Below are 27,814 nucleotides of genomic sequence, written 5' to 3'. Positions count from 1 at the left end.
AAAGAGCGAGGATAGAGGGGGGAAAGCTGAGGCACAGAGAGGGAGAGGGAGAGGGGTGGAGCCCTGCGTAAAGGACCAGGGAGAAGGAAAGAAGCGTCCGGGGAGATAGTGGAAGGGGCGGGGGGAGGGTGCAAGATCAGGGGAGAGTTAGGGTACAGACAGCGGGAGAGAAAAGAGGGGCCAGCAGGGTAAAAGAGAAAACAGGGCCCAGCAGGGAGGGAGAAAAGAGGGGCCAGCGGGAGGGGGGGGCGATAAGAGGGGTTAGCTGGGAGAGGGAGAAAGGAGAGGCCAGCAGGGAGAGAGAAGAGGGACCAGCAGAGAGAGAAGAGGGGCTAACAGGAAGGTTAGCAAAGTCCCACGGGGCTGGTAGGCTGTGAGTGATACTGCTCAGAGGGAGGGGGAGTCATCTCGCAGGAAAATCTCAAGGAGTAGTGTGTTGAGACACGGCGAATTTGAGTTTCTCGTCACAGGTGAGCAAAAGGGTGGGGAGAGAGGAAGTGTAGGGGTTTACAGCAGTGGGGTTGGAGGTTAATTGCGCCTACTTGTTTGTGAGAAAGAGAGTGCTATCCTGGGGATTTGGATTGTCTTTGGGGCAGGGAAGTGAGTTATTGCATTCCAGGTTATCACTGACATATCATGAAATTTGTTGTAAGACAGCAGCACAGTTCAAAAACTGTAAGTTGAAATGAATAATATGCATAAGTAGTGCAAATAGACTGCAAAATAGTTAAGTAGTGTTTATGGATTCATGGACTGTTCAGAAATCTGATGGTGAAGGGAATAAGCTGTACCTGGAACAGTGAATATGGATCTTCAGGCTCCTGTGCCTCCTCTGTGATGATAGTAAGAAGAGAGTGTAAACTGGATGATGTTCTGACCGATGGCTTAGAGGCGGGTGTAGAGGATGTGCTGGGGGCTGAGAAAGGATCAGGACTCCCTGCAACTGGGGATTGTTTCGGGAAGGGTGTCTGACAGCATGGTGGGGGATATTGTGCCTTCTTGATTGTAAGGGAGGGTCAACACTGCCTTGGGAGTGGAGTTGGCATTGGGGCAATGAGAGAGGTTGGGGTGGGGAAGACTGTGCCCACTTGGTGCTGAGCAGGCTAGCACTACTCCAGGATTGGAGGTATGGGATCGGGCTGGGAGTGCATACGCACCGATGAGACTGGTGTTAACGTTGAATTCCTCTTTTCCTTCCCGCATACACCCCCCACCCTTCAGGTGTCGGTGGGGGCGCTACCTCCAGAGGCTGCGGACGGGAGCCCACAGCCCGGAGATATGGCGGCTCTCCCGCAGCAACAGCAGCAGCAGCAGCAGCAGTCTGGTCAGAGCCAAGCGTGGATTGGGACCCAGGCAGCGCAGGCTGCCCAGTGGTAAGAACCCTGCACCCCTTCTCCCCACCGTGAATCCCCCACAGTAGCATAGTATTAGCACAATGTTTTAGAGTTCCAGCGACCTGGGTTCAATTCCTGCCGCTGCCTGTAAGGAGTTCATACGAAGCTCTTACCCAGTCTGGCAGTCCTCATCTTGATGCTTCTGTACCTCCTTCCTGACAGTAGCAGGTCAAAGAGATTGTGGATCTAGGAATAATGGTGCATAGTTCCCTGAAGGTGGAATCTCATGTGGATAGGGTGGTGAAGAAAGCTTTTGGTATGCTGGCCTTTATTAATCAGAGCATTGAGTATAGGAGTTGGGATGTAATGTTGAAATTGTATAAAGCATTGGTAAGGCCAAATTTGGAGTATTGTGTACAGTTCTGCTCACCGAATTATAGGAAAGATGTCAATAAAATTGAGAGAGTACAGAGGAGGTTTACTAAAATGTTACCTGGGTTTCATCTCCTAAATTACAGAGAAAGGTTGAAGAGAGTAGGTCTTTATTCTTTGAAGCATAGAAGGTTGAGGGGGGGCTTGATAGAGGTGTTTAAAATTATGAGGGGGATTGATAGAGTTGACGTGGATAGGCTTTTTCCATTGAGAGTGGGGGAGATTCAAATAAGAGGACATGAGTTGAGAGTTAAAGGACAAAAGTTCAGGGGTAACATGAGGGGGAACTTCTTTACTCAGAGGGTGGTAGCTGTGTGGAACGAGCTTCCAGCAGAAATGGTTGAGGCAGGTTCGATGTTGTCATTTAAAGTTAAATTGAATAGATATATGGACAGGAAAGGAATGGAGGGTTATGAGCTGAGTGTGGGTCGGTGGGACTAGATGAGAGTAAGAGTTTGGCACGGACTAGAAGGGCCGAGATGGCCTGTTTCCGTGCTGTAATTGTTATATGGTTATAAGGGACCCTCAGCAATGCAGTTTTTACTATCCTCTGTGCAGTCTTGTATTCCGATGCCTTGCAAGCTCTCTATCACACAATGATGCAGCTCCTGTAGAATGTTGTTAGAATGAGGCCGTGAGTCTTGCACGCCTCAGCCTCCTCAGAAAGTGTAGGCGCTGCTGTGCCTTGCCTAGTAGGGAGATGTTTTGGGTCCAGGTTAGATTGTCTGTTATATGTACAGGTACATAAAGGAATTGGGTCGACGGTACAAAAACCTGAAAGCATGGGCCACCAGGCTAAAGGACAGCTTCTACCCCACTATTAAAAGACTTGAACAGTACCCTAATATGAAAGATCAGTATCCAGTTTATTATCACTAGCGTTTATTTATTTATTGAGATGTGACACAGAATAGACCCTTTGAGCTGCGCCACTCAGCAATCCCCCAGTTTAATCCTGGCCTAATCACGGGACACTTGACAATGACCAACTAACATACCAACTAAATAAATGTCTTTGGACTGTGGGAGGGAACAGGAGCACCTGGAAGAAACCCACAGGAAGACCGTACACACTTTACAGACAGTGGCAGGAATTAAACCCAGGTCACCGGTACTTTAAAGGTGTTGTGCTAACCATTACATTACTATGCCGGCATGTGTTGTAAAATTTGTTGTTTAGCTGCGGCAGTGCAGTATTTAAAATATATGAAAAAATAAATAGTGGAAAAGACAAATACTGAGGTAATATTCATTGATTATTGAAAGATCTGATGGCAGAGGGCAACAAGCTGATCCTCAGTCTTTGAGTGTGAGTCTTCAGACTCCTGTACCCTCCCCACCCTGATAGTATTAACAAGAAACAGGCATCTTACATGATGCAAGGCAAATTGGATCTCAATCTGCTCGGAATGGGTCCCAGATGCCCTCCCCACCTCAGCAGGAAGATTTGGGAGGTTTGGTAACATCACTTGGAAGCTAGGGTGCAGAGATGGTGTTTTAATCCAGAGATGTGTAATGATTTGGAGATAAAAGTTAACAAGCCATCTTGCGGTCCTGAGGAAAGATCTCAGCCCAGAACATCAAATGTTCATTCTCCTCCATGGATACTGTCTGACCTGCTGAGTTTCTTCAGCATCTTGTGTGTGTTGTTCAAGATATCCAGCAGCTGTAGAATCACTTGTCTCAGCGCGGATATTGTCCTGGATATATGCATAAATCAGTACAGCACAGATTCATGCCCTGCAGCCCAACCAGTCCCTGCCAGTTGTTCCTGTGTTCTGCCCATATCTTTCCATTTACCCATCCAGTTGTATGTTGGGTGCCTTTCAAATCTTTCCCCTCTAACCCAAGATCTACAACCTTTTGATTTGGGATTTTCCCCTCCCCCACCCTTTGACCACCTAATTATTGGCTCTTTCAGGAGTACAGATGCAAGAGGAAACTATGCAGTGAGCAACAGAAAAGAAATCTCCCACATAGGAAACATCCTCTCCAAATCTACTCTATATCGAGGCCTTTCAAGCTCCCCTTCTGCCTCACCCTCTCCCCATTCTTCTGAATTCCTGTGAGTATAGGCCCGGAGCCATCAAACACTCCTCAGATGACAAGCCTTTAGATCCGGGAATCATTGTCATGAACTTCCTTTGAGCTCTCTCCAACATAAGCACATCCTTTCTCAGATAAGGGGCCCAAAACTGCTCACAATCCTCCAAGTGAAGCCTCATCAGTGCTTTAACATTACATCCTTGCTTTTATATTCTAGCCCTTTCAAAATGAATGCTAACATCGCATTTTCCGTCCTCGCCATTGACTCAACATACAAATCAACCTTCAGGGAATCCTGCACCAGGTCTCCCAAGTCCCTTTACACCTCAGATTTTTGAATTTTCCCTCTATAAAGAAAATATGTCTTTGCATATTAGTCACTTCCCAGGGCAGAAATGGTTAATACGCGAGGAAACTATGGGGGGGGTGATATCGGCGGTAGTTATTTTACACTGTTGCGGGTGGTAGAGGCAGATACATTAGGAACATCTAAGAGGTTCTTTAATGGGCATGTGAATGTATAGAAAACTAGAGAGCTATGTAGGAGGGGAGGGTTAGATTGATCTGGAGTAGGTTAAAGTGTAAAATGCCAGTACAGTTTGATGTTCCATGTATATCCAGCCTGAGCCTTTCAGGGGGAGGGGTGGGAGGGTGTTGTAAAAGACGGTAACTGCATTGTTCCTTATGCTTTGCGGCCCTGTCCCTGACACTGCTTCCGTCTCCTCAGGGCTCAGCAGTACAGCACCGGTGGTGCTGCCGAGGGTTCAGTCAAGCAGGAGAATCCGGAGTGGGAGAAGGCCAGGCAGGCCCTGGCCAACATTCACAAAGCCAGCACTTCCTCGACCTCCGGGGCGCAGACCACCAGCCAGGTAATGGACCAGGTGTGGGGGGCAGAGGGGCGGTAGGGGTGATGGTGATGGTAGCAGCATCAGGAGAGGGAGACGAGGGTTGGGGGCAGCTTCAGTGTAACAGCTGGCAGCAGAAGACCTGTGATGTGGAGCAAGATCTGAGTGCAGAGGGTGGGGAGAGTGTTTAAAGTGCAGATTTGGAAGGGGTATCAAAGTAATAGGGGCAGAAGAGAGAAAGAGAGAGGGTGGCTTGAGTGGGAAGGACAGGAGTGGCAACAGCGTGTTGGGGAAAGGATTAGAGAGGCAGATGGCGAGTGGGAGGGTGGGGTGGTTACAGATGGGTGAAGGATAATAGGGGGCTTGGAGGCGGAGAGAGGGGGGTGACGGGTTGGAGGGGGGACAGAGGGGTGCAGGAGTTTGTGGAAGGTGTAGGGTTGGAGAAGGCAGTGGGGTGTGTTTTGGAGAGGGGCTGTTGGGTAGGAGGAATGGTGAGAAGGGATAGGGAAGGAGCTGTTAGATGTGGGAAAACAGACATTGCAGGGAGAGCAGGAGAGACACAGGTTGTAGGAAGAGAGGGAGAGGTTTAGTGCTGAGTGGCCGAGAGGTATCAACTCTTCACCGGACCCTCCCTCCTTGTTACTACACTCTCCTTTCTCCCTCCTGTCTGTGACCTTGACGAACCTACTGATCTGTCCCTCTCCTCTGGTCGTAGAGCTCTCAGTATCTCCAGCAGAGCGATAGTGCCGCAGTGCAGCAGTATTATCAGCAATGGTACCAACAGTACAACTACAACTACTCCTACCCTTACTACAGCCCCTACCAAATGGTGAGTTCCTTCGTACCTCGCCCCCGCTGGTGCTGCTCCGTCAGTCGGGTCACTAATCGATTTATTGTTCTCAACTGTACTGAGGTAGGCCACCTTTCGTTAATCAGTTTACTATTATCAAGTGTACTGAGGTACAGCAAGAAGTTCATTTTGCATGCCCTCCAGTTCATTTTGTACCTACGTAGGTCGGGGTTGTACAGAAGGAAACGGGTATTATATGTGGTATATATATAATGGTTTGCAGAGAAAGTGCCGTGTAGGCTTGTGGAAAAAGGCCACAACGAGATGAGTGGTGAGATCAGAAGGTCACCTTTAACATTTAAGAGATTGATTCCAGAGTCATAGAACAGTGAGGTAGATCCGGACCTTGAGCCGTGATGTGTGTTGTCTGGTTTCTGTACCTTCTTGCCAGATGGGCAGGAGGAGAGGAGAGAATTGGTATTTCTATTGGTTTACGGTGTAACGCCTGCCTTGCGTACTATTTATGCAGTTCAAATCATTACACAATGCATGAGCTGGAACATAGAACAATAACAATGCAGACTAAAACGAAAAAGTGCAGTGCAAGATCATAATGAGGTAGATTGTGAGGGCAAGAGTCCATCTTATTGTACAAGAGGTACTTTTAAGAATCTGCTGACTGGGATGGAAACTGGGGTATCTCAGTCTACTGGAGATACTAAGAACTCGGTGGGGGGGGCAGAGAAGCAGATCAGTAGACTTATCAAGGTCACAGGCAGGAGGACGGGGTGAGTGAGGGTCGGAGATATCCCTCGATGCTGTCAGAGGATGGTGCTGGAGCAGGGTTCCATTGCCCCGGTTTGTAAATCTGGACTATAATTCCAGTTTATGATGTGTTCTAGTTCTGGTCGCTCCTTTTTGTTGCTACTTTTGGGCAATTTTTGAATTGGGACAACTTGTAGATAATGAACACAGAGCCAAACTGAAATATGCCTTTTGAATTTTATATTCTGCATTTCCACTTGTTTATTTTGCTGCGGTTTGTATTTTTTTTAGAATGGCAGGAGGTTTTGATATTTTGCTTTGAAGGGGTTGGTTCCACAGTTTTTGTTTGGTGACTATCTGTGGGAAGATAAATTTCAGGGTTGAATGCTGCATATATATTTTAAGTTGATGCTTACAGAAGCCTGAAAGCACATTACACCAGGCTTCAAGGACTATCCTACTTGACTATCCTCAAGTGCGACAGTCATTGAGGCTAGTGGTACGTGCTTTCAGGCTTTTGTATCTTCTGCTTAATGGGAGAGAGGAGACGAGAGAATGTGTGGGGTAGATAGGGTCTTTGATTATGCTGACTGCTTTACCAAGGCAATGAGAAGTATAGACAGCCCACATAGGAGAGGCTGGTCCTTGTGATGTACTGAGCTGTGTTCCTTGCAGTCACGAGCAGAGCAGTTGCCATACCAAGCTGCTATGCAACCAGAGAGAATGCTGTCTCTGGCTTCATCACTAAAAATTGGTAAGAGTCAACAGCGATGTAGAAAATCTATTTAGCCTCCAGAGGAAGAAGAGGCACTTATGAGCTTTTGTGGCTGTGACACCAATATGGTTGGACTAGGGCAGGCTGTTGGTGATGTTCACACCTAGGATCAACCCTCTCAACTTCAACATTTGATGTAGACAGGACCTCTCTGGTCAATGACCAGGTCTGTTGCTGTCCCTGAGGGAAAGGTTAGTATGACACCATGTCACTGAGCTCTCTTTCTCCTTCCTGAACTCTGACATTGTTACTTGAGAAGGAGTCAGAGCAAAATCTGGCCAATAATAAGAAGTGTACAGGGAGTTAGAGTAGGGCTAAATGTCTGGGGTGCGAGTGGTCCTTGGTTACATTGGCTGCTTTCCTGCGGCACCAGGAAGACCCGACAGAACCAACTGGTTTGGATGCAGGGATCAGTGATGCCTTGCTCAGCTCCTGCAGATCCGCACATCACTCCCCACCCCAAGTGCAGGCTGCAATTCCGGAACGGACTGTTTTCCACCTCCGGTTTGGTCCTCTACAATAGCTCCCAGTGCAGGCCTAGAATTCTCCAGCTGAAATCTGGTGCAGGCCAGCCCAGCTCCTCCCCATTCAGTCAGAATCCGAATCGTGTTTATTGTCGCTGACATATTGAACTCGACAACACAGTACGGGCCCTTTTGGCCCACCATGTTGTGCCGACCATATAACCTTCTTCAATATCAGTATAACCCTTCACTCCCTCATAGGCAGATAGATGAAAGAAAAACTGAGCTATCTAAGAGTCTCTTAAATGTTTACCACCAGCCCCTGCAGTGCTTTCCAGTCTCTGTACAAAAAAATAATCTACCTCTGACATCCTCTGTATCCTTCCCTTCAATCACCTTAAAAAGTACGTTCTTTCATATTAGTCATTCTCACCCTGGAGGAAAAAGGAGCTATGTCGTGAAATTTGTTGCTCTGTGACAGCAGTACTGTTAAGATAATACTGTGCGTTACAAAAAGTAAATGACTACAAGGTGTAAAAGAAGAATAGCTGGGTAGTGGACTTCTTAAGAAATATAATAGAGAATCTCTGATGGTGTCACATTTCTGAGTGGTGCATGAAGCTAGGAATGCTTTATCTTCTCTCTTCACTTTCTCTTGTGGTCCACTCTTGTCAGATTCCTGCTTCTCCAGCCCTTTACCTTTCCCACCCACCTGGCTCCACCTATCATCTTCTAGCCAGTGACCTTCCCCTCACACCCACCTCTTTATTCTGGCATCGTCCCCCTTCCTTCTCAGTCCTGAAGTAAGTTCTCAGCCCAAAATGTCAGCATTCATTTCCATAGATTCTGCCTGACCTGCTAAGTTCCTCAGCATTTTGTATATTACCTTGTTATAGAGTCCTAGAAAAGTACAGCACAGAAACAGGTCCTTTGGCCCATCTAGTCCATGCCAAGCCATTTAAAAGGCCTACTCCCAATTACCTGCACTGGGACCACACCCCTATCATCCATTACTTACTGCCTATTCTGCCGCTGTTGTTAAGGGTATGAAGGTCCTCCTCCTTTGTCTCTCCATGGCCACTCAGATGCAGAAGGATTCTTCATTGCTGTTTCCATAACAGTTTTGTTTTAACTGTCAGGGTTGTTACCCCTGAGCTAAACAGGTGAACCTGGAGGGCCGGTGGGCCACGCTTAACCTATCCTCTACCCTTTGACAGTTTTGGCAAGGGTGTCTCTACCGAGAGCCAAAGCACAAAGCCCTGACTCCAGCCAACACAGCCCTCCGGATCATTGAGGCAAGCAGGCTTCCAAACCCTACGAAGAAGTTGTGGCCCTCCTGGAGGCCTACTACCCGTATACCTCTCCAAACTTCTCAAATGTTGAAATTGAGCGGGCATACACCACTTGCATTTACAGCTTGTTGTACACTCTCACTATCCTTGTGAGAGCTTTCCCTTATATGTTTCAGCTTTCACCATGACCTCTAGTTGCAGTCTCACCCAACCTCTGGGGAAAAAAAAGCCTGCTTGCATTTACCCTATCTATAGGCTTCATAATTTTGTATACCTCTACCAAATCTCCCCTCAATCTTCTATGTTCTAAGGAACAAAGTCCTCCATTACTTTGTTCATTTGTGCTGTTTATTTAGCTTTGTAACTCTAGTAAATATACACTTCTACGGCTGCTTGTTCATGCAGGTATGTAATCAGTCAATCATTCGGCAGCCACAGTGGCCTCTTGTGCTCAGGCTGCCGTAATGGATGGGGAGTGGACCAATGCTGGTCTTGGTTGCAAAAGAGCAGCCTGTGATAGCGAAGGTTGGGAGCTCAGAGGGGGCAGTTGGGTGGGGAGGATTGTGTGGTACCCTGGAGAACATTTCACCTTTTGCTGTCCTCTTTCTCCCAGAACGTTTACCAGGGATACCAGGGTCAGTATAGTGTGCCAGGCTACCAGGTGGCCCAAGGGCAGCAGAGCTCCCAGCACGGCGGCAGTCATGCCCAGGTGAGACTACTGGTTGGGTGGGGAGACTCGGAGTGAACGGCTGTCTGAGGGGACAGTGAGGTTCCCCTTGTTATCTCTCCCTTCCGTGGTTCCCACTGTCAGTCAGTTCCCTCCCTCCCAACGCCCCTCCTCCCCTCCACAGTCACCTCCCTCTCCTCCTTCCCCTCTCACCTCTGTCGCTCCACCCCTCTCCACGGTCTCCTCAACCTGCCTCTCTCCCCAGGGCACCCTCAATCGCCCCCACCCACTTTCCCTGAAGTGCCTCCGATCTCCTCGCACCCCCCCGGTGCCCCCAGTCTGACTGACACCCTTCTCCCTCCCATCTTCCTACAGCCTCCTGTGCCTGGCCTAGAGGACAGCGGCTCCTACACCAGCACTCCAGCTCAGGAACCGTCGGGCCCCCAGAGCCAGCAGGGACCCAAGCACGGCAGCTCCACGCAGGCCCAGGCCCAGGTCCCGGCCTCACAGCAGCAGAGTCAGTCCCAGGCCGGGGGCCAGGGTGCCTGCTACACCGACAGCGGCAGCAAGGCCAAGAAAGGACAGCCGCTGTGGCACCGCATGAAGCGTGAGTCCAATGTACTGGGGTTGGGGGGGGCGGGTGGGCATGACGGTGTAAGGCTGATGCATCAGGTGAACAGGAAAGGAAGACAGGAGGGGGAGGCAAGGCATGGGTTAGTCAGGCAGTGGGCAACGAGAGGTAGTTTGGGTGAGCAATGAGACTGGATAGTAGGGAGTTGAGACAGCAGAGGTACGGGTGGAAAAGGGACAACAGTGGCTGTGGTACAGATAAAGTGCCATTCTAGTGCATGGGTAGGGGTGGTGGAGCAGAAGGGGAGTTCGGGGTGGCTGGGGTGAGGGATGAGACAGGGAGGGTGACAGCTGCTGTGGCACCAGAGAAAGTGCAAGTCTGGCAGGTTAGGAGGGGTGGTGGGATGCGTTGGTGGGTTCTCTGACCCTATGTGATACGTCTGACATACTCTGTCTGTCTGCCACTCTCTCGCTTTCTCCTTCTCTCTCTTCCTATCTTGCTGTCTTTTTTTTCTCTTTTTCTCTGTCTGGCTGTTCTTCCTCCTGCCTCTTCCTCATTGCAGAGGCTCCTGGCTCCGGGGCGGTGAAGTTCAACCTGTCGCCTCGTCCATATGTGGTGAGCGGGCAGAGCCTGACCAGTGCTGAGCAGAAGAGCCACAAGTTCCCCGAGAGGTACCAGAGTCCCAGGTACCAAGGGAGAATGGGGAACCGGGGTGGAGGGAGGCTGGAGTGGCAGAACCCTGTGTCACGGGGGGAGGTGGGTTGTAGAGCTTTGGGTCCCCGGGTGCAAAGGGGTGATGTGGAGGCCAAGGGGTAGATCCCCTGAACGAGGGAGTGGCAGGTGTCTATGGGTCACTGCTTCCTGCCATTCATATCCATCCCCATGTCCCTGAATGTCTACCCACATCACCACTCACCAGCCTCCCACCCTATTGACACCACATATCTACTCATTCTGTCCAACCGCTGACATTCCCCCCTCTAACCCATCCTCTCTCCCTTACTGCTGGCCCCTATCACTTGACTTTCCCTCGCCCGCCCACCACTGACCCATGTTCCTGGCCCCCATTAGTCATCTCTTCCCCCACCGTCCCAGCACTAGCCCCTCCCTCCTTCTGCGCTAATTGTCCTCTCCCTACCCCACGCTGACTGCCTCTTTCTGCCAGCACTGACTCTCCTCTCTCCACCCAGTGTGTCCCCCACAAAGCCAGATGACTGGCCCCAGGCCATGAAGGAGTACGTGCAGCGCTGCTTCACGGCCTGTGAGACCGAGGCCGACAAAGACCGCACTGAGAAGCTGCTCAAGGATGTGCTGCAGGCCCGGCTCCAGGACGGCTCTGCCTACACCATCGACTGGAGCAGCGAGCCCCTCCCTGAGTGAGTCCTAGCCTGGGGTGGGGGGGGGTGGTTGAGTGAAGGTATTCAAGTCCCCAGTGTGGGGAATGGAAGGGAAATGGACCTTCGCGGGGGGGATTTGAGCCTTTCATGTTGGGGAACAGAGCAGTGTGCACCCTTTAAATGGGGGGAAGTGTACGGCAATGAATCATCATGGGAGGGAAATGGGGCCCTTTGAATCAAGGTGACTGGAGGAAATAGACCTTTGGGGGGGTGCAGACCCTTTGTGTGGGGGGGGCGGGAGGGAGATGTGCCCTTTGTGGGAAGGAGAAGCGGGAGGGAGACAGTCCCTTTGTGTGAGGGAAAAGTGAGGGAGATGGGCCCTTTGTGTGAAGGGAATCATGAAGGAAATGGATGCTTTGAAGTAAATGAGAGGGGACCAACGCTTTGAGTCAGGAAGATTGGGAGGGGATTAATGCCTTGAATCAGACCATTGGGATCGAGACGGACACTTTGAGTCAGGGGAACAGGGGAGGGTGGACACTTCAAGACAAAGGAATGAGAGGGAGATGGGCACCGTCGCATGTTCGGCGGGGAGTGTTGACCTTTGTCATGGAAGGGGTGGGGGTGACCTTTTAGCCTGTGTCAAGGAAGCGAGGGGGGATGGACCGCATGCCCATTTCATGGGGGCTGGTATGGGACAGAACCTTCCAGTCTGTTCGGGGAACAGGAGTTAGATGGTACTTCGAACCAATGCTGGGAAAGCAGTGAGGGGACCTTTCAGTCATGGTCAAATCGAGTGGGGTGGATCTTCATGTCCATGACAAAAGAGTGAGGTGGAGAGCAGATTGGAGGAGGATTGGGGAGGGGTCAGAAAGGAGAAAAGATTGTCGAGTGGGGAGAGGGACAGGGTAGAGCTGTCTCTGCTGGTGAAATATCAGGGGTCCTCTGTTGCCTGGGGAGGGGTGCTCTTGTATGCTTTTCTGCTTACCCCACCCCCTATTTCTCAGCCTCTCCAAGGAGGAGACCAAGAGCCCATCGAAGAAGAACAGGTGGGAGCTGGGAGGGTCAGCATCCCATCGGGGAGGCCTGTCCTCCAGCCCGTCCCAACGAGGTAACGCTGGGGCCCCATCCCCCGTCCCTGGAAGCCAGCGCAGCGGAGGAGGTGGGGGAGGCCAGAGGTCACGGGGCAGCAGCCACCCCACCCGCTTCGGCTATCGCAACGTCTTCACACGGGACTCCAGCTCCTCATCCAGCGCCGGCTCCCGCTCTGGCTCCTCCAGCCGCTCCCGATCTGTATCCCGGTCCCCGCATCGGAGGCATCGTAGGAGGTGAGGCTCACCAGACATCCTCCCTCCCTTGCTTCATCCCACCTTCCCCCACACCTCTCCATTGCCTAATGCACTTCTCTGTCACTCCTTCCCGGTGCATCCCTCATCCTCAACCTCTGTCTCTCTCTACCTCTCGCCAGCGGCAGTGGCTCCAGCTCGGACTCAGGGAGCAGCTCGTACTCAAGCAGTGAGAACCGGGCCGGGGGCCGCAGGCCCCTCCCCAAGGGCCGGGGGCGGGGGCGGACAGACCGGACGCGGGGACGTGGCCGGATGCAGCGCAACCGCAGGTGAGCGTCTTAGCTGGAGTTGTGGGCAGTGACGATCGGGAAACTCCTGGTCAGCGAGTGTAATCATAGGTCAAAACTTAGGATCTGATAGCTCCAACACCAAATTACGTGCCTCCCCTTCCCCCATCAATTTCCCCTGAGCACCTCACCTGTTCCCCTCCAGGAGATAAAGGAGGCATATATATTTATTTATAAGGTGCAGTGCAGAATCGGCCATGCTGCCCAGCAACCCTCAATTTATCCCTAGCCTGAATCATAAATCGGGTTTGATACCACCGGTATATGTCGTGAAATTTGTGGCAACGTAATACCAGAATACATAATAATAGGAGAAAATGAACTACAGGGAATGTATTTATATGTTAAATAAGTGCAAAAATAGAAATAAAAAAGTAGTGAGGTCGTGTTCTTGAGTTTAATCTCCATTCAGTAATCTGATGGCAGGGTGGAAGAAGCTGTTCCTGAATCATTGAGTGTGTGCCTTTAGGGTTTCTGTGCCTCCTTCCTTATAGTAGTAATGAGAAGAGGGCATGACCTGGGCGATGGGGGCCCTTAATGATATATCCCACAGTTTTGAGGCATTGCTCCTTGAAGATGTCCTGGATTCTGCAGAAGCTAGTGCCCATAATGGAGCTAAGTTAACAATTCTGCTGCTTATTTCAGTTCTGTGCTAGCCTCCCCCACCCCAAACCAGACTGTGATGGCAACCGGTTAGATTGCTCTCCACAGGACAATTTACAATAACCAATTAACCTACCATGCAGTATGTCTTTAGACCATGGGAGGAAACCAGAGCACCCAGAGAAAACCTACGCGTAGTCTCCTTAGGGGTGATGTTGCAATTGAACTCCCGACACCTTGAACTGTAATAGTGTCACGCTACATTAGCTTTTTATTCAAGTCACTGAATTCAGGAGTTGGAAATTTATGTTGCAGCTTTATTAAAAATTCTGCTTCAGCTGCATCTGGAGCATTGCTTTTGTTGTGGGAAGGATTTGGGGCTTTGAAGAGGGTGCAGAAGAGACTGATCAGGATGCTTCTTGGATTAGAGAGTATAAACTCTGAGGAATGGTAAAGAAGGCATATAGCATGCTCGCCTTTATGAGGCATTAAGTTCAAGAGTCAGCAGGTTATGTTGCAACTTTATTAAACTGGTTAAGCTACATTTGGAGTGTTGCATTGTCTTCTGCTCACCTCGTTTTCAGAAAGGTGTGAGGGCTTTGCAGAAGTTTCAGAAAGTGAGGAATTGGGGATATGAAGGTTATTTTCAAGCTATGTAACCTCTGGCTAAAAGAATAATTGGACTGGATAGGAATTTTTGAACTGAAGTAAACTCTGCCTTCAGCAGTCAGCTAAGACAGGCTCATACCAGTTCTCCCCAGCTTACAGAGAGTCATTGAGAGATTGCGTACATTGTACTCTTGTTTGAGTAGGGGGAGGTGGGCTCACCGATAAGGACAGGAATGAACATCCATCTGTAATTAAGTTTGGGGCCTAGCAAAGGGAATAATTGATAAGGACTGGACAGCACATCCATCTGTAATTAAGCCTTGATCTAGCGGACTCTCTTATCTGTAACTAAGTTTTGCACAAACAGACTCGGTGAGCATACCAGTTCAAATAACATCTTGCAACAGTAATGTATGGGGTTTACTATGTATAAATATACGGCTGTAACCTGAGGAGAAGGCCCACTTGTGGGATGGTGGCAGTACTTACTTGTCTTCCCTTTGACAATTGGGTCTCAAACTCCTGCAGGAGGGTGCACAATAACTATAAGAAGCTGGTCTCCCGCGTTTTATTCAAATTCGACTTTAACATTTGGCGTCACAAACAGGATCCCAATAAAGGGAGTGCCAAGCAGACGGGCTGAGTAAGCGGCTGGACCACTCTGGGGACTGCGGAGACTGACTGGGCGCCCAATAGGTATTTTACCTTTTGTTGCTCTCCGTTAGTTCCCTTGGAGGCACAGTCCCTCGCCTGAGGCTGATTGCATAACCTTGATGGGAACGGGAAAGAATCTGCTGGGAGACTCATATAAGGTAGACAAATTTTATTAATTGAGAAGGAGGTGGGAGGGAACGTCGACTCAGACCACGAGAGGCCTGCGTCGGGCATTTTCATGCCTTACAAGGCACAGATTGGAAGTCTGTGGGGCACCACTCCTCATACAGACACTAGAGCAATGTGTGATTAAGTCCTTTGCTCAAGGACACAAACACACTGCCGCAGCTGAGGCTCGAACTAGCGACCTTCAAGTCACTAGACGAATGCCTTAACCACTTGGCCACGTTCCCAGCACGTGGAGGTGGTACCGGGTTAATTTATTAATGAGTAGAAGGTGCCAAGGCGGATAAATTTGATTTATTAATTGAGCACGAGGCTTTGTGCTGGGTAAATTTCTTAGAGAACATGGGTCAATTGCAGTCAATTGATACGAGTGGGCCAGGAACAGCCCTACACAATATGTGTGAGAGTGTTCCAGACAAAGAAAAGGATTTGCGAATGTTGAGTGCAGCGCTGAATAAGAAATTGGGGAACAAAATGTGGCCACCAGGGGGAACCTGGGATATTACTTCATGTGAACAAGCAGTGAATTTGATATGGAAAAAGTACCATGGAAAGAAGGGAAATTGTTGATAAAGGAATGGAAGGAAAAGGCAGATGTAAAGTGGAACATTATTAACAAGTTGGAGGCATAATGCGTGTGACGAAGAGATAGAGGTATGTACTGCAGAAGGAATGCCAAAAGGTTGGGAGGCGCTAAAGGCGGAGTGTGAATGGTGGATCTGCGCCGAAAACGAGAGCAGGAAAAACAACATAGGCAAACCAAGGCTGAACTAGATAGGAGAGAGGGGCAGGAACGTCAGTTTAGAGATCGAACTAATAGGGAAACAAGGGGTCCCAAGCCCATGTCTGGCTTACCAACCCTGTTTGAGGACAGTGACTGTGATGAGGATTGGGCACCCGCCGTACCCCCCCCCACACCTTACCAGGGGCCAAGTGCACCCAGTGCTCCCGAACCCCAATCCTCCCAGTATTCAGATACAGTGGCCGCTCGGGTAAAAAGCGGCAGCAGGGAAGGGGAGGCCCCCTCTCCCTTGAAATCCATAAAGGGAATACTGAGGATTGTTCCAGGACGGGGAGGGAAGAATCCAATAAAACCCCAGAGTTAACTGATCCACCAAGACAATTGCCCATCTGAATGCTGCCCATTCCATGAGCAGCGGAGTAGTAAAGGCCCCCGTTACTGTAACTTTCAGGGAGGGGAAGATGCATTTTTTCTAGGAAAAATGTATCACCTATACCACTGCAGACCCTCCCCGACCAGTAAATGGCACCCACTGGATGTGTGGAAATGGGGCCTATATATGGCTCCCAAGGGAAACTGCCAGCAGATGGGACCCACAAACTCCCAGCAAAGGGTGGACTGGCAGTTGTTACCTATTTAGTACCCCATCTGAGAGTCATGGCCCAGCTGAAGGATCACCCCCATTGGAACAGGCTGCGGAGAGGTTTAACTGAGACTGAGTGATTTTGGATGATTGCTTTTCCCTCCTATGGAGTAACCAGGAATTCGCGAGAGATAATCAATTTGGCTGCAGCACTTGAGGCCAACAATACTGGAGGGGCCCTAACAGAAACACAGGCCCAAGTAACAGAAATCTCCACTGAAATGATTGCAATCTGGCAAACAGTCCTACAGAACCGGATGGCCCTTGATTTCATTCTGGCAGAAAAAGGAGGAACAATACGCCATTATAGGGAAAGAACGCTGTACCAACATACCCGATGAATCTAGTAACACACTGTCCCTTTCTGAGCATATAACCCAGGAAGTACAAAAGATTTGTAATGTAGAACGGAGGTTGCATGGGTTTGGCAGCGGGACAGGATGGTGGTCATTTGGGAGGTTCTTCGGGAATATCGGTGGTATGCTGTTGCATTATGGAAGTATTGTACTTGCTATAATTGCTGTCATTCTTGCGTTGCTACGCTTGTGGCCACTGGTGGCTGGCTGCTTCAGCCGTGGGATCCGATTGCAACCCTTGGGTTCATGAAATGATAAAAAAGGAGGGAATGAGGAATTGGGGATATAAAAAATTATCTTGAACCTATGTAACCTCTGGCTAAAAGAATAATTGGACTGGATAGGAATTTTTGAACTGAAATAAACTCTGCCTTCTGCAGTCAGCTAAGACAGGCTCATACCAATTCTCTCTGGCCTACAGAGAGACATTGAGAGATTGCTAACATTGTACATTGTGCTCTCCTTTGAGTAGGGGGAGGTGGGCTCACCGATAAGGACAGGAATGAACATCCATTTGTAATTAAGTTGGGGCCTAGCAAAGGGAATAACTGATAAGGACTGGACAGCATATCCATCTGTAATTAAGCCTTGATCTAGTGAACTCTTATCTGCAACTAAGTTTTGCACAAACAGACTTGGTGGGTGTACCAGTTCAAATAACATCTTGCAACAGTAATGTATGGGGCCTTACTATGTATAAATATACGGCTGTAACCTGAGGGAGAAGGTCCACTTGTCTTCCCTTTGACAATTGGCTCTCAAACTCCTGCAGGAGGGTGCGCAATAAACTGTGGTAGCTATAAGAAGCTGGTCTCCTGTGTTTTATTCAGATTCGACTTTAACAAAAGGGTTTACCAGGGAACTGCCTGGATTAGAGGTTCATTCATTATGTATTGTAGACAATCATAGTCTTTCCACGACCATGATTGTTCTTGCCAAATTTTTCTATAAAGTGGTTTGCCATTGTCTGCCTGACCTCAGTGGTTGCATAACCAGGACTTGTGATGTGCACCAGCGAAATTGTACAGTGCAATACGAAATAATTTTTTTTTAACCTGAATTTCAATAAGAAATATAAGTAGTGCAAAAAGTAAAATAAATAGGTAGTGTACGTGGGTCATTGTCCATTCAGAGATCTACGGACAGAGGGGAAGAAGCTGTTCCTAAAATGTTGATTACTGTCTTCAGACTCCTGTGTCTCCCCCCCCCCCCCGATGGTAGCAGTTAGAAGGAGGCACTCACCTACTATTGGAAATACCCCTAACATCGCTTCCATATCCAGTCTATGTAGGCTTTTCAGTATTTGGTTGGTTTCAGTGATGTCCCCCTCCATTCTTCTAAACTCCAGTGAGTACAGGCTCAGAGCCATCTAACACTTCTCATACTTTTCAATCCCTGGATCACTGCTAGGCTAGGATCACTGCAGACCAATAGGCTGGTCCTGGACTTATTTCTTGGCATAATTTACGTACTACTATTTAATTATTTATGGTGCAACTGTAACAAAAACCAATTTCCCTCGGGATCAATAAAGTATGACTATGAACCTTCTCTGAACCCTCTCCAATGTCAGCACCTCCTTTCTTAAATAAAGGGCCCAAAACTGTTCACAATACCAAATGTGGTCTGACCAGTGGCTTATTAACCCCTAGGGACTTTGAGGTGACGCCAGCAGGAGGCAGAAAGGGGCGGCGGATGAAGCGGCAGGGTCAGTTGCCCCTGGAGGACCCGGATAAGGAATTCAAGAAGCAGAAGCGGGCAGCCCGCTTCCAGCAGGGGCAGCCAGCCAGGCGACTGAGGACTGCACCCCTGGTGCTGCAGGTCAACAACACCATTGATGGCAGCACCGAGCCCCTGGACTGGGAGCACATCAAGATTGTGGGCACCAGCCAGGAGATCACCAAGCACTACCTGCGGCTCACCTGCGCCCCGGACCCCTCCACTGTCCGGCCTGTCTCCGTGAGTTTTCTGCGCTCTCCCTCCATCCCCTTCCCTGCCCCACCCCACCATGCTCGTCTCATTCTCCCCCTCCCTCCTGCCCATCTCACGACTACTCCACAAATCCCCCTGGTGTTCAGCTAGCTCAACCCCATCCATGCTCTTTGGCTCCCCCCACCCCCGCCTGCCTTGCTCTCCTCACCTCCGCTCCCCCTTGCCCACCAGAGCTACCTGTCCCTCCCACCCACTCATGTTCCCTTCCCCCTCTGTGTGACACCCCATACCAATCACAGTGCCTGTCTCTTGCTCTCTCCCTCCTCCACCTCTCCACCCAGGTCCTAAAGAAGTCGCTGGCCATGGTGAAGACCCACTGGACAGCAAACCAGGACTATGCCTTCGCCTGCGAGCAGCTCAAATCCCTGAGGCAGGACTTGACGGTGAGTTAGCTATGTGTGAGTATGTCTGTGTCAGTAAGCAAGCCTGAGGTGGAGTTTACCATGAGCATGATGTAGGTATATGGGGAGGAGTAGTGTGTGTGAGAGCAGCACTTCTATTTCCTCTTGCACTATCTCAAGTCCCTATACCTCTTTCCTTGCCTTACTCTGCCCTGTGGCTCATCTGGCAAGGGTGCAGGAAAGGTTCAGATGGACATTGCGTACATTAGATGGTTTGAACTATATTATGGGAGATTGGATAAGGTGGTTCTGTTCTCTCCGGAGGACAGTAGGGTGAACGATGAATAGACAGAGGTTTACGAAACTATGAAAGACAAATAGTGTCTTGTTTCCCAACACTAGGCCACCCGGGTCTAAAGTCAGAGGTTGAGTTTAAAGGGGGTACATTTTTCAAGCATTGGTATCTGGAATGAGCAGCCAGGAGAAGTGGTGCAGGCAGGAACAGTAACAATATTTACATGACATCTGCAAAGGTGTTTGAGTGAGCAGAATGTAGAGCAGGGTTCCCAATCTTTTTTATACCATGGACCCCTACCATTAACCAAGGGGTCCATGGACCCTGGCTTGGGAACCCCTAGTTTAGAGGAGAATTTCTTCTAGCTTTATCTTTTTTTAAATTTTGTCACATGTGCACCAAAGCATAGAGTGAAAAGAGTTGTTTGCTACAACTACTTCCAGAACTCAGGGGGTATGGAGGGACGTCAGGTTGAGGGTGTTGAAAGTCCCCCAACCTGTTCTTCCTCAACTGACCAGCATTGTGAGAACTTTAGAAGAAGAATTGTGGAGATTCATGAAGCTGGAAAGGACTACAGAAGCATTTCTAAAGATCTGAGTGTTCATCAGTCCACAGTAAGAGATTGTCTGCAATTGGAGGAAATTCAGTACTGTTGCTACTCTCCGTAGGACTGGCTGTCTTGCACAGATCACACCAAGAGCACAATGTGCAATGCTGAAGGAGATGAAAAAGAACCCGCAGGTAACAGCAAAAGACCTGCAGAAATTTCTGGAACTTGCTGAAGTCTCTGTTCATGTGTCCACTATGAGAAAGGCACTGAACAAGAATGGTGTTCATGGAAAGACACTACAGAGGAAACCACTACTCTCCAAAGCAAACATTGCTGCATTTCTCAAATTTACAGAAGATTACCTGGATGTTCCATGATGCTTCAGGGACAACGTTCTGTGGACAGATGAGACAAAAGTTGAACTTTTTGGCAGAAATGCACACTGCTATGTTTGGAGGAAAAAGGGCACTGCAGACCAACATCAAAACCTCATCCCAACTGTGAAGCATGGTGGAAGGAACATCGTGATTTGGTGCCTTGGAGCCTGGACAGCTTGCAATCGTTGAATGAATTCAAAATTGTATCAAGACATTTTACAAGCTATAATGTCAGGATAGCAGTCCATCACCTGAATCTTGGATGATGCAACAAGACAGCGATCTGAAGCACAAGGGTAAATCAATAGCAGAATGGTTTAAAAAGAAGAAAATTGGTGTTTTGGAATGACCAAGTCAGAGTTCAGGCCTTAACCCAATTGAGGTGGGGGGGGGGTACAGAGTGTCTCAGAAGAGGCAAGTTTTGAATGTACACAAGGGCGGTAGTTGTGGAAAAATTAAATACTAGAGGGCAAAGTGGTGGGGGAGTGTTGTTATTTTCACAGACTAGTGGCTGCCAGGGGATGTGGTGGAGGCAGATTCAGTAGCAACATTCAGGCACCATTTATATAGAGGCATGAATGGCTAGGGAGTGGAGAGATGCAGACAGTGACCACAGAACTCAAGGACAACAACTGCCCTGCTGTTTTAAGACTATTAAACAGTTCTCTAGAACGATAAAGTGTGCTCTTGGCCTCACAGTCTACCTCATTATGACCTTGTACCTTATTGTTTTCCTTGCACTATACTTTCTCTTTATCCTGCATTCTGTTATTGTTTTACCTTGTTATGCATTGTGTAAGGAACTGATCTGTATGAAAAGTAAGATTACAGAGAAGTACAAACTTTTCTCTGTACCTCAGTACATAAACCATTAATAAACCAAAATCAATACCATCGCAGTCGGCACAGGCAAGGTGGGCCGAAGGGCCTGTTCCTGCTGATCTACATTCTCTGAACGGTGGAGCTGGTTTCTGACCAGGAATGACTGTCCTCTTCCTCCCACAGGTACAGGGCGTACGGACAGAGTTCACTGTGGAGGTGTACGAGACGCATGCACGGATAGCTCTGGAGAAGGTGAGCAGGGGTTGGGCTCGTGGAGAAGGAGGTGGTGTTCTGGGGGCGATGCGGATTCTGACATCCCGAGTGCGGTCCCCTCCTGGCAAGCGGTGGGGGCGTGGTGGTTGAGGTTGGGATTAGAGGGTGAGGATAGCATTGGTTGCCTCTCCCAGTAAACAGAGAGGGACGAGCTCTCCTCTGCGACCTCCACATGCTCCCATCAGAGTGCTGTTGGGGAGGGAGCACCGAGGTTCAGACTGGCAAGATGTTGCCAAGTTGGGATGTGGGTCTCCCTCCCACACAGAGAGGACATCTTCAAAAGGCAGTGCCTCAAGAAGTTGGCATCCCTCACCATCCAGGGCAAGGCCTCTTCCCATACTACTATCGGGGAGGAGGTACATGAGGCTGAAGACCCACGCTGAACGTTTTAGGAGCAACTTCTTCCCCTTTGCCATTAGGTTTCTGAAAGGTCCATGACACTACCTTACTATTCTTTTTTCACGCTATCTGTTATTTACTTTTTGTTGCTTTTTATTGTGATTTATAAACATTTTTGTCTTGCACTGGACTTGTACCGCAAAACAACACATTTGACATGTCAGCGGTAATAAATCTGATTCTTTCTCTGGATCCTTACCGTCACTCTGGCAGTCCTCCATCCTCATCGCCCTTCCTGCAGTGGTCTCTCCCTACTGCCCTTTCTGCACTGTAACCACCTCACCGCCCTTCGAGAGTAAGTGAGTAGATAGTGCAAAAGAGGAATATTAGGCTATAAGACGTAGGAACAGGAATAGGCCATTCGGCCTGTCGAGTCTTTTCTGCCATTTCATCATGGCTGATCCATTTTCCTCTCAGCCACATTCTCCTGCCTTGTTCCTTAACCTTTCACATCCTGACTAATCAAGACGCTGTCAACCTCTGCCTTAAATGCCACCCAATGACCTGGCCCCCCATGGCCACCTGTGACGGTGAATTCCACAGATTCACCACCCTTCGGCTAACAAAATTCATCTTCATCTTCCTCAACTTTCGATAGGTTTCAATGAGATTTACCCACCGCCCCCCCCCCATCTCATTCCTCTAAGTTTCAGCAAGTACATGTCCAGAGCCATCAGTTGCTCCTCGTATGGTAAGCTGATAAGCCTTTCATCCCTGGAATCATTCTTGTGGGTATCCTTCTAACTTTTGGGAACTATTTATCCTCATTTGTTTAATACCAAGGTAGGCCCTTTAGCCATTTATGGCCATGCAGCCCCATCAACATCCATCAATCTGAACCCACAGCACCAGGTTTCACAGGGCTGACTCCAGAGCAAGGTGCTTCTCTCCGCTCTTTGACCACCACGCCCTTCTCTCTCTCCCCGCAGGGTGACCACGAGGAGTTCAACCAGTGTCAGGCGCAGCTCAAGTCTCTGTATGCCGAGAGCCTGCCAGGAAACGTGGGCGAGTTCACCGCCTACCGGATCCTCTACTACATCTTCACCCAGAACTCAGGAGGTACAGATGGGAAAGGATGTTCAGATAGCCACTGCCTGTTCCTCCCAGATGACTGGAACCACTTCCCAAAACTCTCCATCATTTCTTCCCTCGACTCAATGACCAGACCCTCTCCCTCTTCCTTCTTGCTCACCTGTCTACTCCTTCCCCCATCATTAAACCACCTTGACCATCTTTTCTCTTCCTCATTGACCCATCACCACCTCCTGTCTTTAAACCCCGCCCTCACCACCATCACTAACTACTTTCCTTCACCGGCCCCTCTCACTCACCTTCCCTCGCTAGACCCCTCTGTCTCACTCAGCTTCTCTCACTACCCCTCTCCATCTCCTTCCCTTCTTCCCTCAGTGGCCCGTCATTAATACCTACCTCTGTCTCTCTCTCTCTTTCTCACACCTGCAGATATAACTACAGAGCTAGCCTTCCTGAGCCGGGAGCTGAAAGAAGACGCATGCGTGGCCCATGCCCTTGGACTCCGGGCCGCCTGGGCCCTCTCCAACTACCACCGCTTCTTCCGCTTGTACCGGGAATCCCCCCGCATGTCCGGCTACCTGATCGAGAAGTTTGTGGAGCGCGAGAGGAAGCAGGCCCTCAAGGCTATGCTCAAAACGTACGTCCCCCTCCAGGCCACAGGGGTGGGGCCTCGGACCCCCATCCCCCAGACCCTTCCCCGTATCACCCAGTCAAGGCCCAGGGAGGATGGGAATCCCAACCCCCCCCCACGAGCAGAGTCTCACCCAGATTGAGGGGGTTTGGGATCCTTTAAGCTTTAAGCCTTGAGTGCGTTTTGGAATGGGTGGTCCCTTCTTCAGAGTGAGAGACGTGGGTAGAGGAAGGGAGAGCGGGACAAGTAGACCCTTGTGTCTATCTGTAGTGCAGGAGATCCCAACCTGTGGTTCACGGGCCCTTCAGTTAACGGTATAGATTCATGGAATAAAAAGGGTTGAGAACCCCTGCTGTAGTGGGAAAGTGTGATCTGACCCTTCCCTAGAGCAAGGGGCACAGGGGCACTTGGTGTCTGTTGTGGGGCAACCTAAAGTGGGACAGTGTGGAGAAGGACCCCCTTCCACTAAGTGAGGGACACAGGGAGACCCTGGTGTCTAATCTGGGACACCCTACAGTAATGGAGTGTTCGGAAGAACTCGCCAGAGTGTGGAATGCAAGGTTAGGAGGGGAGTGTGGCGAAGGACCCCCTTCCATAGAGTGAGGGACACAGGGAAACCCTGGTGTCTAATCTGGGACACCCTATAGTAAGGGAGTGTTCGGAAGAACTTGCCAGAGTGTGGGATGCAAGGTTAGGAGGGGATGGTGGAATAGGTACCTGGTATGGGGGACCTTCGCCCCAAACTGAGAATATGTAGGATTGGATTAGACTGTTCCCATAGTGTGGAACAGTGGGGAGAGACCCTGGTGTCTTGTCTGGGACCCTCCTGTCATGAGCGAGTTTTGGGGCGGACTCTTCTCAGATTTAGGGACAAGGGAAGGAGTCTGGTGCCTGACGTGGGACCCCTTAGAGTGATTGTGTGAACAGACCCCTCCCCGGAGTGAGTGACAGGAGAGAGACCCTTTTGTCTGGCTTTGTGCGCACTGTAATGAGGGTGTGTGGAGATGGATCCCTCTCCACGGTGAGGGATGTGAACAGGGTCCCGGATTTCTATTCTGGTCACCAGATTGGGGAGGGAAGGGTGATCCTGAGTGTGGAAGCATGGAGCATTATATACACAGCCACCCTCCCCTCCCTGAATATGGATAGAAAAATGTCCCAGACGTGGAGGGTCGTCCCAGAGGGTCTCAGCTAGCACAGGGAAGAAGGATAATTAGCCACTCCTGTCAGTTCTTCAACCCCCATATGAAGTTTCATTGGAGTTGCAGGATAGGGGCAGATTGCCCATGGTGTCAAGTGGGCGTGTTGGTGGGGGTTGAGGCAAAGCAGGGAGCTAGGGTCTCACAGGTTGTCTCATGCACGGGTAAGTATTGCCAGAAAGGGAGCCGACCTGCCCTATGCAGGGCGAGGGTGAAGCTGCCCACCTCCTACCCTGCCACTTAGCCACAGGGCGCTGGCTGGCTAAGCAGGCGCTGCCCCACCCCCATAACAGGGAGAGTCCTCTATCCCCCTATTGTCGTGGCGAGTTAGGCTCGGGGCGCCGATTCCTGTAAAGTGAAGCATACCTTACCGCATTGTCAATGTTGCTGACTAACCTTTTGTTTTGCCCGCCTCTCTCTCTTCCTTTCTTTCGTTCTTTCTTCCCTTCTTTCTCTCTTAATATCTTTCTCTGTTCCTCAATCTCCATCTCCCTCCCCCTCACCTTCTGCCCAACCGTTCTTTCTCTCTGCTTCTTCCCCTCTCGCCCTCTGCTTCTTCCCCCCTCTCTCTGCTTCTTCCCCCCTCTGTCTCTCTGCTTCTTCCCCCCTCGCCCTCTGCTTCTTCCCCCCTCGCCCTCTGCTTCTTCCCCCCTCTCTCCCTCTGCTTCTTCCCCCCTCTCTCCCTCTGCTTCTTCCCCCTCTCTCTCTGCTTCTTCCCCCCTCTGTCTCTCTCTCTCTCTCTCTCTCTCTCTGCTTCTTCCTCTCTCTCTCTCTGCTTCTTCTCCCCCCTCTCTTCTTCCCCCTCTCTCTCTCTGCTTCTTCCCCCTCTCTCTCTCTGCTTCTTCCCCTCTCTCTCTCTGCTTCTTCCCCTCTCTCTCTGTTTCTTCCCCCCCTCTGTTTCTTCCCCCCCTGTTTCTTCCCCCCTCCCTCTCTCTGCTTCTTCCCCCCTCCCTCTCTCTGCTTCTTCCCCCCTCTCTCTGTTCCCCCGTTTCTTCCCCCGTTTCTTCCCCCGTTTCTTCCCCCGTTTCTTCCCCCCGTTTCTTCCCCCCGTTTCTTCCCCCCGTTTCTTCCCCCCGTTTCTCCCCCCGTTTCTTCCCCCTCTCTGCTTCTTCCCCCCTCTCTGCTTCCCCTCTCTCTCTCTCTGCTTCCCCTCTCTCTCTCTCTGCTTCCCCTCTCTCTCTGCTTCCCCTCTCTCTCTCTCCTTCCCCTCTCTCTCTCCTTCCCCTCTCTCTCTCTCTCTCTCTCTGCTTCCCCTCTCTCTCTCTGCTTCCCCTCTCTCTCTCTGCTTCCCCTCTCTCTCTCTCTGCTTCCCCTCTCTCTCTCTCCTTCCCACTCTCTCTCTCTCTCTCTCTCTCTCTCTCTCTCTGTCTCTCTGTCTCCCATCCCTTCCAGTTATCGGCCAGTGTTGCCTGTCTCCTATGTGCAGTCCGAGCTGGCCTTCGATAGCGAGAGCGATTGCCGACAGTTCCTGGGCTCTGTCGCCCTCACCTACCTGGGAGCCGACACCACCAAGATCGATTGCAAGCAGAGTGCACTTCAGCTGGCGAATTTCTGAAGCCCAATCCCAGCCCTGCCATTCTGCCCTTTTTGCTCCAGTCCTGATGCCCCTCGACACTGCCAGCGGGTTATAAAGTTGTGTGGCTGAGGCATTCGTCCCAGTCCATTCTGATTTTCTTCCCCTAGATTTGAAAGGATCTTTTTATATGCACATGTGAGGATACGTTGCACCTCCTGTTTTCCACATGCACGTACCTATCCCTCTTCAACTCGCAGTGAGCGTGCCAACTTCGATCTGCACTCCTCCCACCCCTCCCCTCCCCCTCCCCCTCCCAAGGAACAGAGAGCTACTTCCATCTGCTCTCTCTCCCCCCACCAGTTTCTCAATACTCCACACCCACTCCCTGCACACTGCCCTCCCCCAACTCCCTCCAACAACTCCGCAGTCCGGCGTCTGACCGGTAACCCTGCTGACAGTGATGTGGGTGCAACTTTCCAGAGGTCAATCTTTGCGATTTAAGTGTACATAATGTGTATATTTAAGGTTTGCATTAACTTGCAAGGATTTGTACAGAACTGGACTGCCACGATTGTTTGGAAAGAGCACTGAGATACATATATTTTTCCTCTTTCAAACCCTCTTTTTTAAGTAATTGTGTCAAATTTGTTTAAAAAGAAGTTTATGTGTATATATTTTTGTACCTGTTTACGCTGTGAGACTAACAATATTTCAGTTTTCTCTCTCTCTTTCTCATCCCTAACCCCACACCCCCTCCCCTCCCCTCTCCGGCCAGCCTGAGGGAGCCACTGCACTGCCAAGCAAACGCTAAGACTCAAACGCAAAACCTCTCAGTCCACGGCCCGGTGAGGGGAGAGAGAAAGAGAAGCAAGCAAGCAAGAAGGCGGTGCCTCATGCAGACCTCTGCAGCAAGTCTCCGAGGAATGGACTGTGTCACCTCCCCACCCCTAGCACCGCCCCTGGCCATCCCAACACTGTTTAGCTGCATGTTGTCCAAGAAGGGAGTACATGTTCTCTTTTTAATTCAGCCAGCCAGTGGGAGAGCGTTTGTGGAGGATACGACAACGGAAGAAAAGCAAACACATGCACACACAATGTGTGCCAAAGGACTTGTTGCCACGGCAGAGAAAAAAGAGAGAGAGAGAGAGGCAGGAGACCAGGAAATGTGCGTGAGCAGTGGCGCCTCGAAGCCGCCCTTTGTCAGAGCCGCTGCACCCTGTGGTCGGCAGGCTTCGCTTCCTTTCCAGGTATCAGCAGGTCGAGGGTTTCGCCAGGCGCCGGGGATCTTGCAGTCGTCTTTGCGGTTTTTGCTGTTTGCGTTTTCTCCCTCTTCCCTCCCCAGTTTCTCCCCCTCCCTCCCTTTCTGTTCTCTGCTCTCCCTTCCCCCTTTAGTAATGTAATCTCCCTCCTTGCCGATGTGATTTATTTGTTCCCAGTTTAAGTTAATTTCTCCCCTCCTCCTCTACCCTCACCCTCCACCCCATCTACCTTTGTCTGTTTTACAGAACGAATAATGTTTTCACTTTCTGTCAGTGTTTAAATATAATAAAAGGAAATCCTTCTTGACACTGGTTCTCTCTGTTCCAAGCTCAGTGAGAGAAGCGAGGGTGTTGGCGTAACAAATAGAGCAAATTTAGGGGTTG

General features: G+C 50.0%; 1 protein-coding gene across 3 annotated transcripts; it reads left to right on the top strand.

The window, feature by feature from the left end:
• The first annotated feature begins 217 nt into the window (after positions 1 to 217).
• On the top strand, positions 218 to 27,814 carry leng8 (leukocyte receptor cluster (LRC) member 8). 3 transcript variants are annotated; one of them, XM_063035452.1, is made up of 16 exons: positions 221 to 470; positions 1,222 to 1,373; positions 4,540 to 4,681; positions 5,373 to 5,486; positions 9,357 to 9,452; positions 9,786 to 10,017; positions 10,544 to 10,667; positions 11,172 to 11,357; positions 12,326 to 12,646; positions 12,787 to 12,933; positions 18,397 to 18,703; positions 19,018 to 19,119; positions 21,305 to 21,373; positions 22,723 to 22,852; positions 23,255 to 23,462; positions 26,048 to 27,812. In XM_063035452.1, exons 2-16 carry the CDS (start codon positions 1,279 to 1,281, stop codon positions 26,208 to 26,210), a joined length of 2,436 nt encoding a protein of 811 aa, XP_062891522.1. In that variant the 5' UTR covers positions 221 to 470; positions 1,222 to 1,278; the 3' UTR covers positions 26,211 to 27,812. The 3 variants fall into 3 exon arrangements, with proteins under 3 accessions (XP_062891523.1, XP_062891524.1, XP_062891522.1); XM_063035453.1 differs by lacking the exon at positions 9,357 to 9,452 and having other exon boundaries at positions 218 to 470; positions 26,048 to 27,814; XM_063035454.1 differs by lacking the exon at positions 12,326 to 12,646 and having other exon boundaries at positions 219 to 470; positions 26,048 to 27,814.

Source organism: Mobula hypostoma, chromosome 28 (assembly GCF_963921235.1).
Source record: "Mobula hypostoma chromosome 28, sMobHyp1.1, whole genome shotgun sequence".
Classification (NCBI taxonomy): domain Eukaryota; kingdom Metazoa; phylum Chordata; class Chondrichthyes; order Myliobatiformes; family Myliobatidae; genus Mobula; species Mobula hypostoma.
This window is presented reverse-complemented; position numbering and strand designations above follow the sequence as displayed.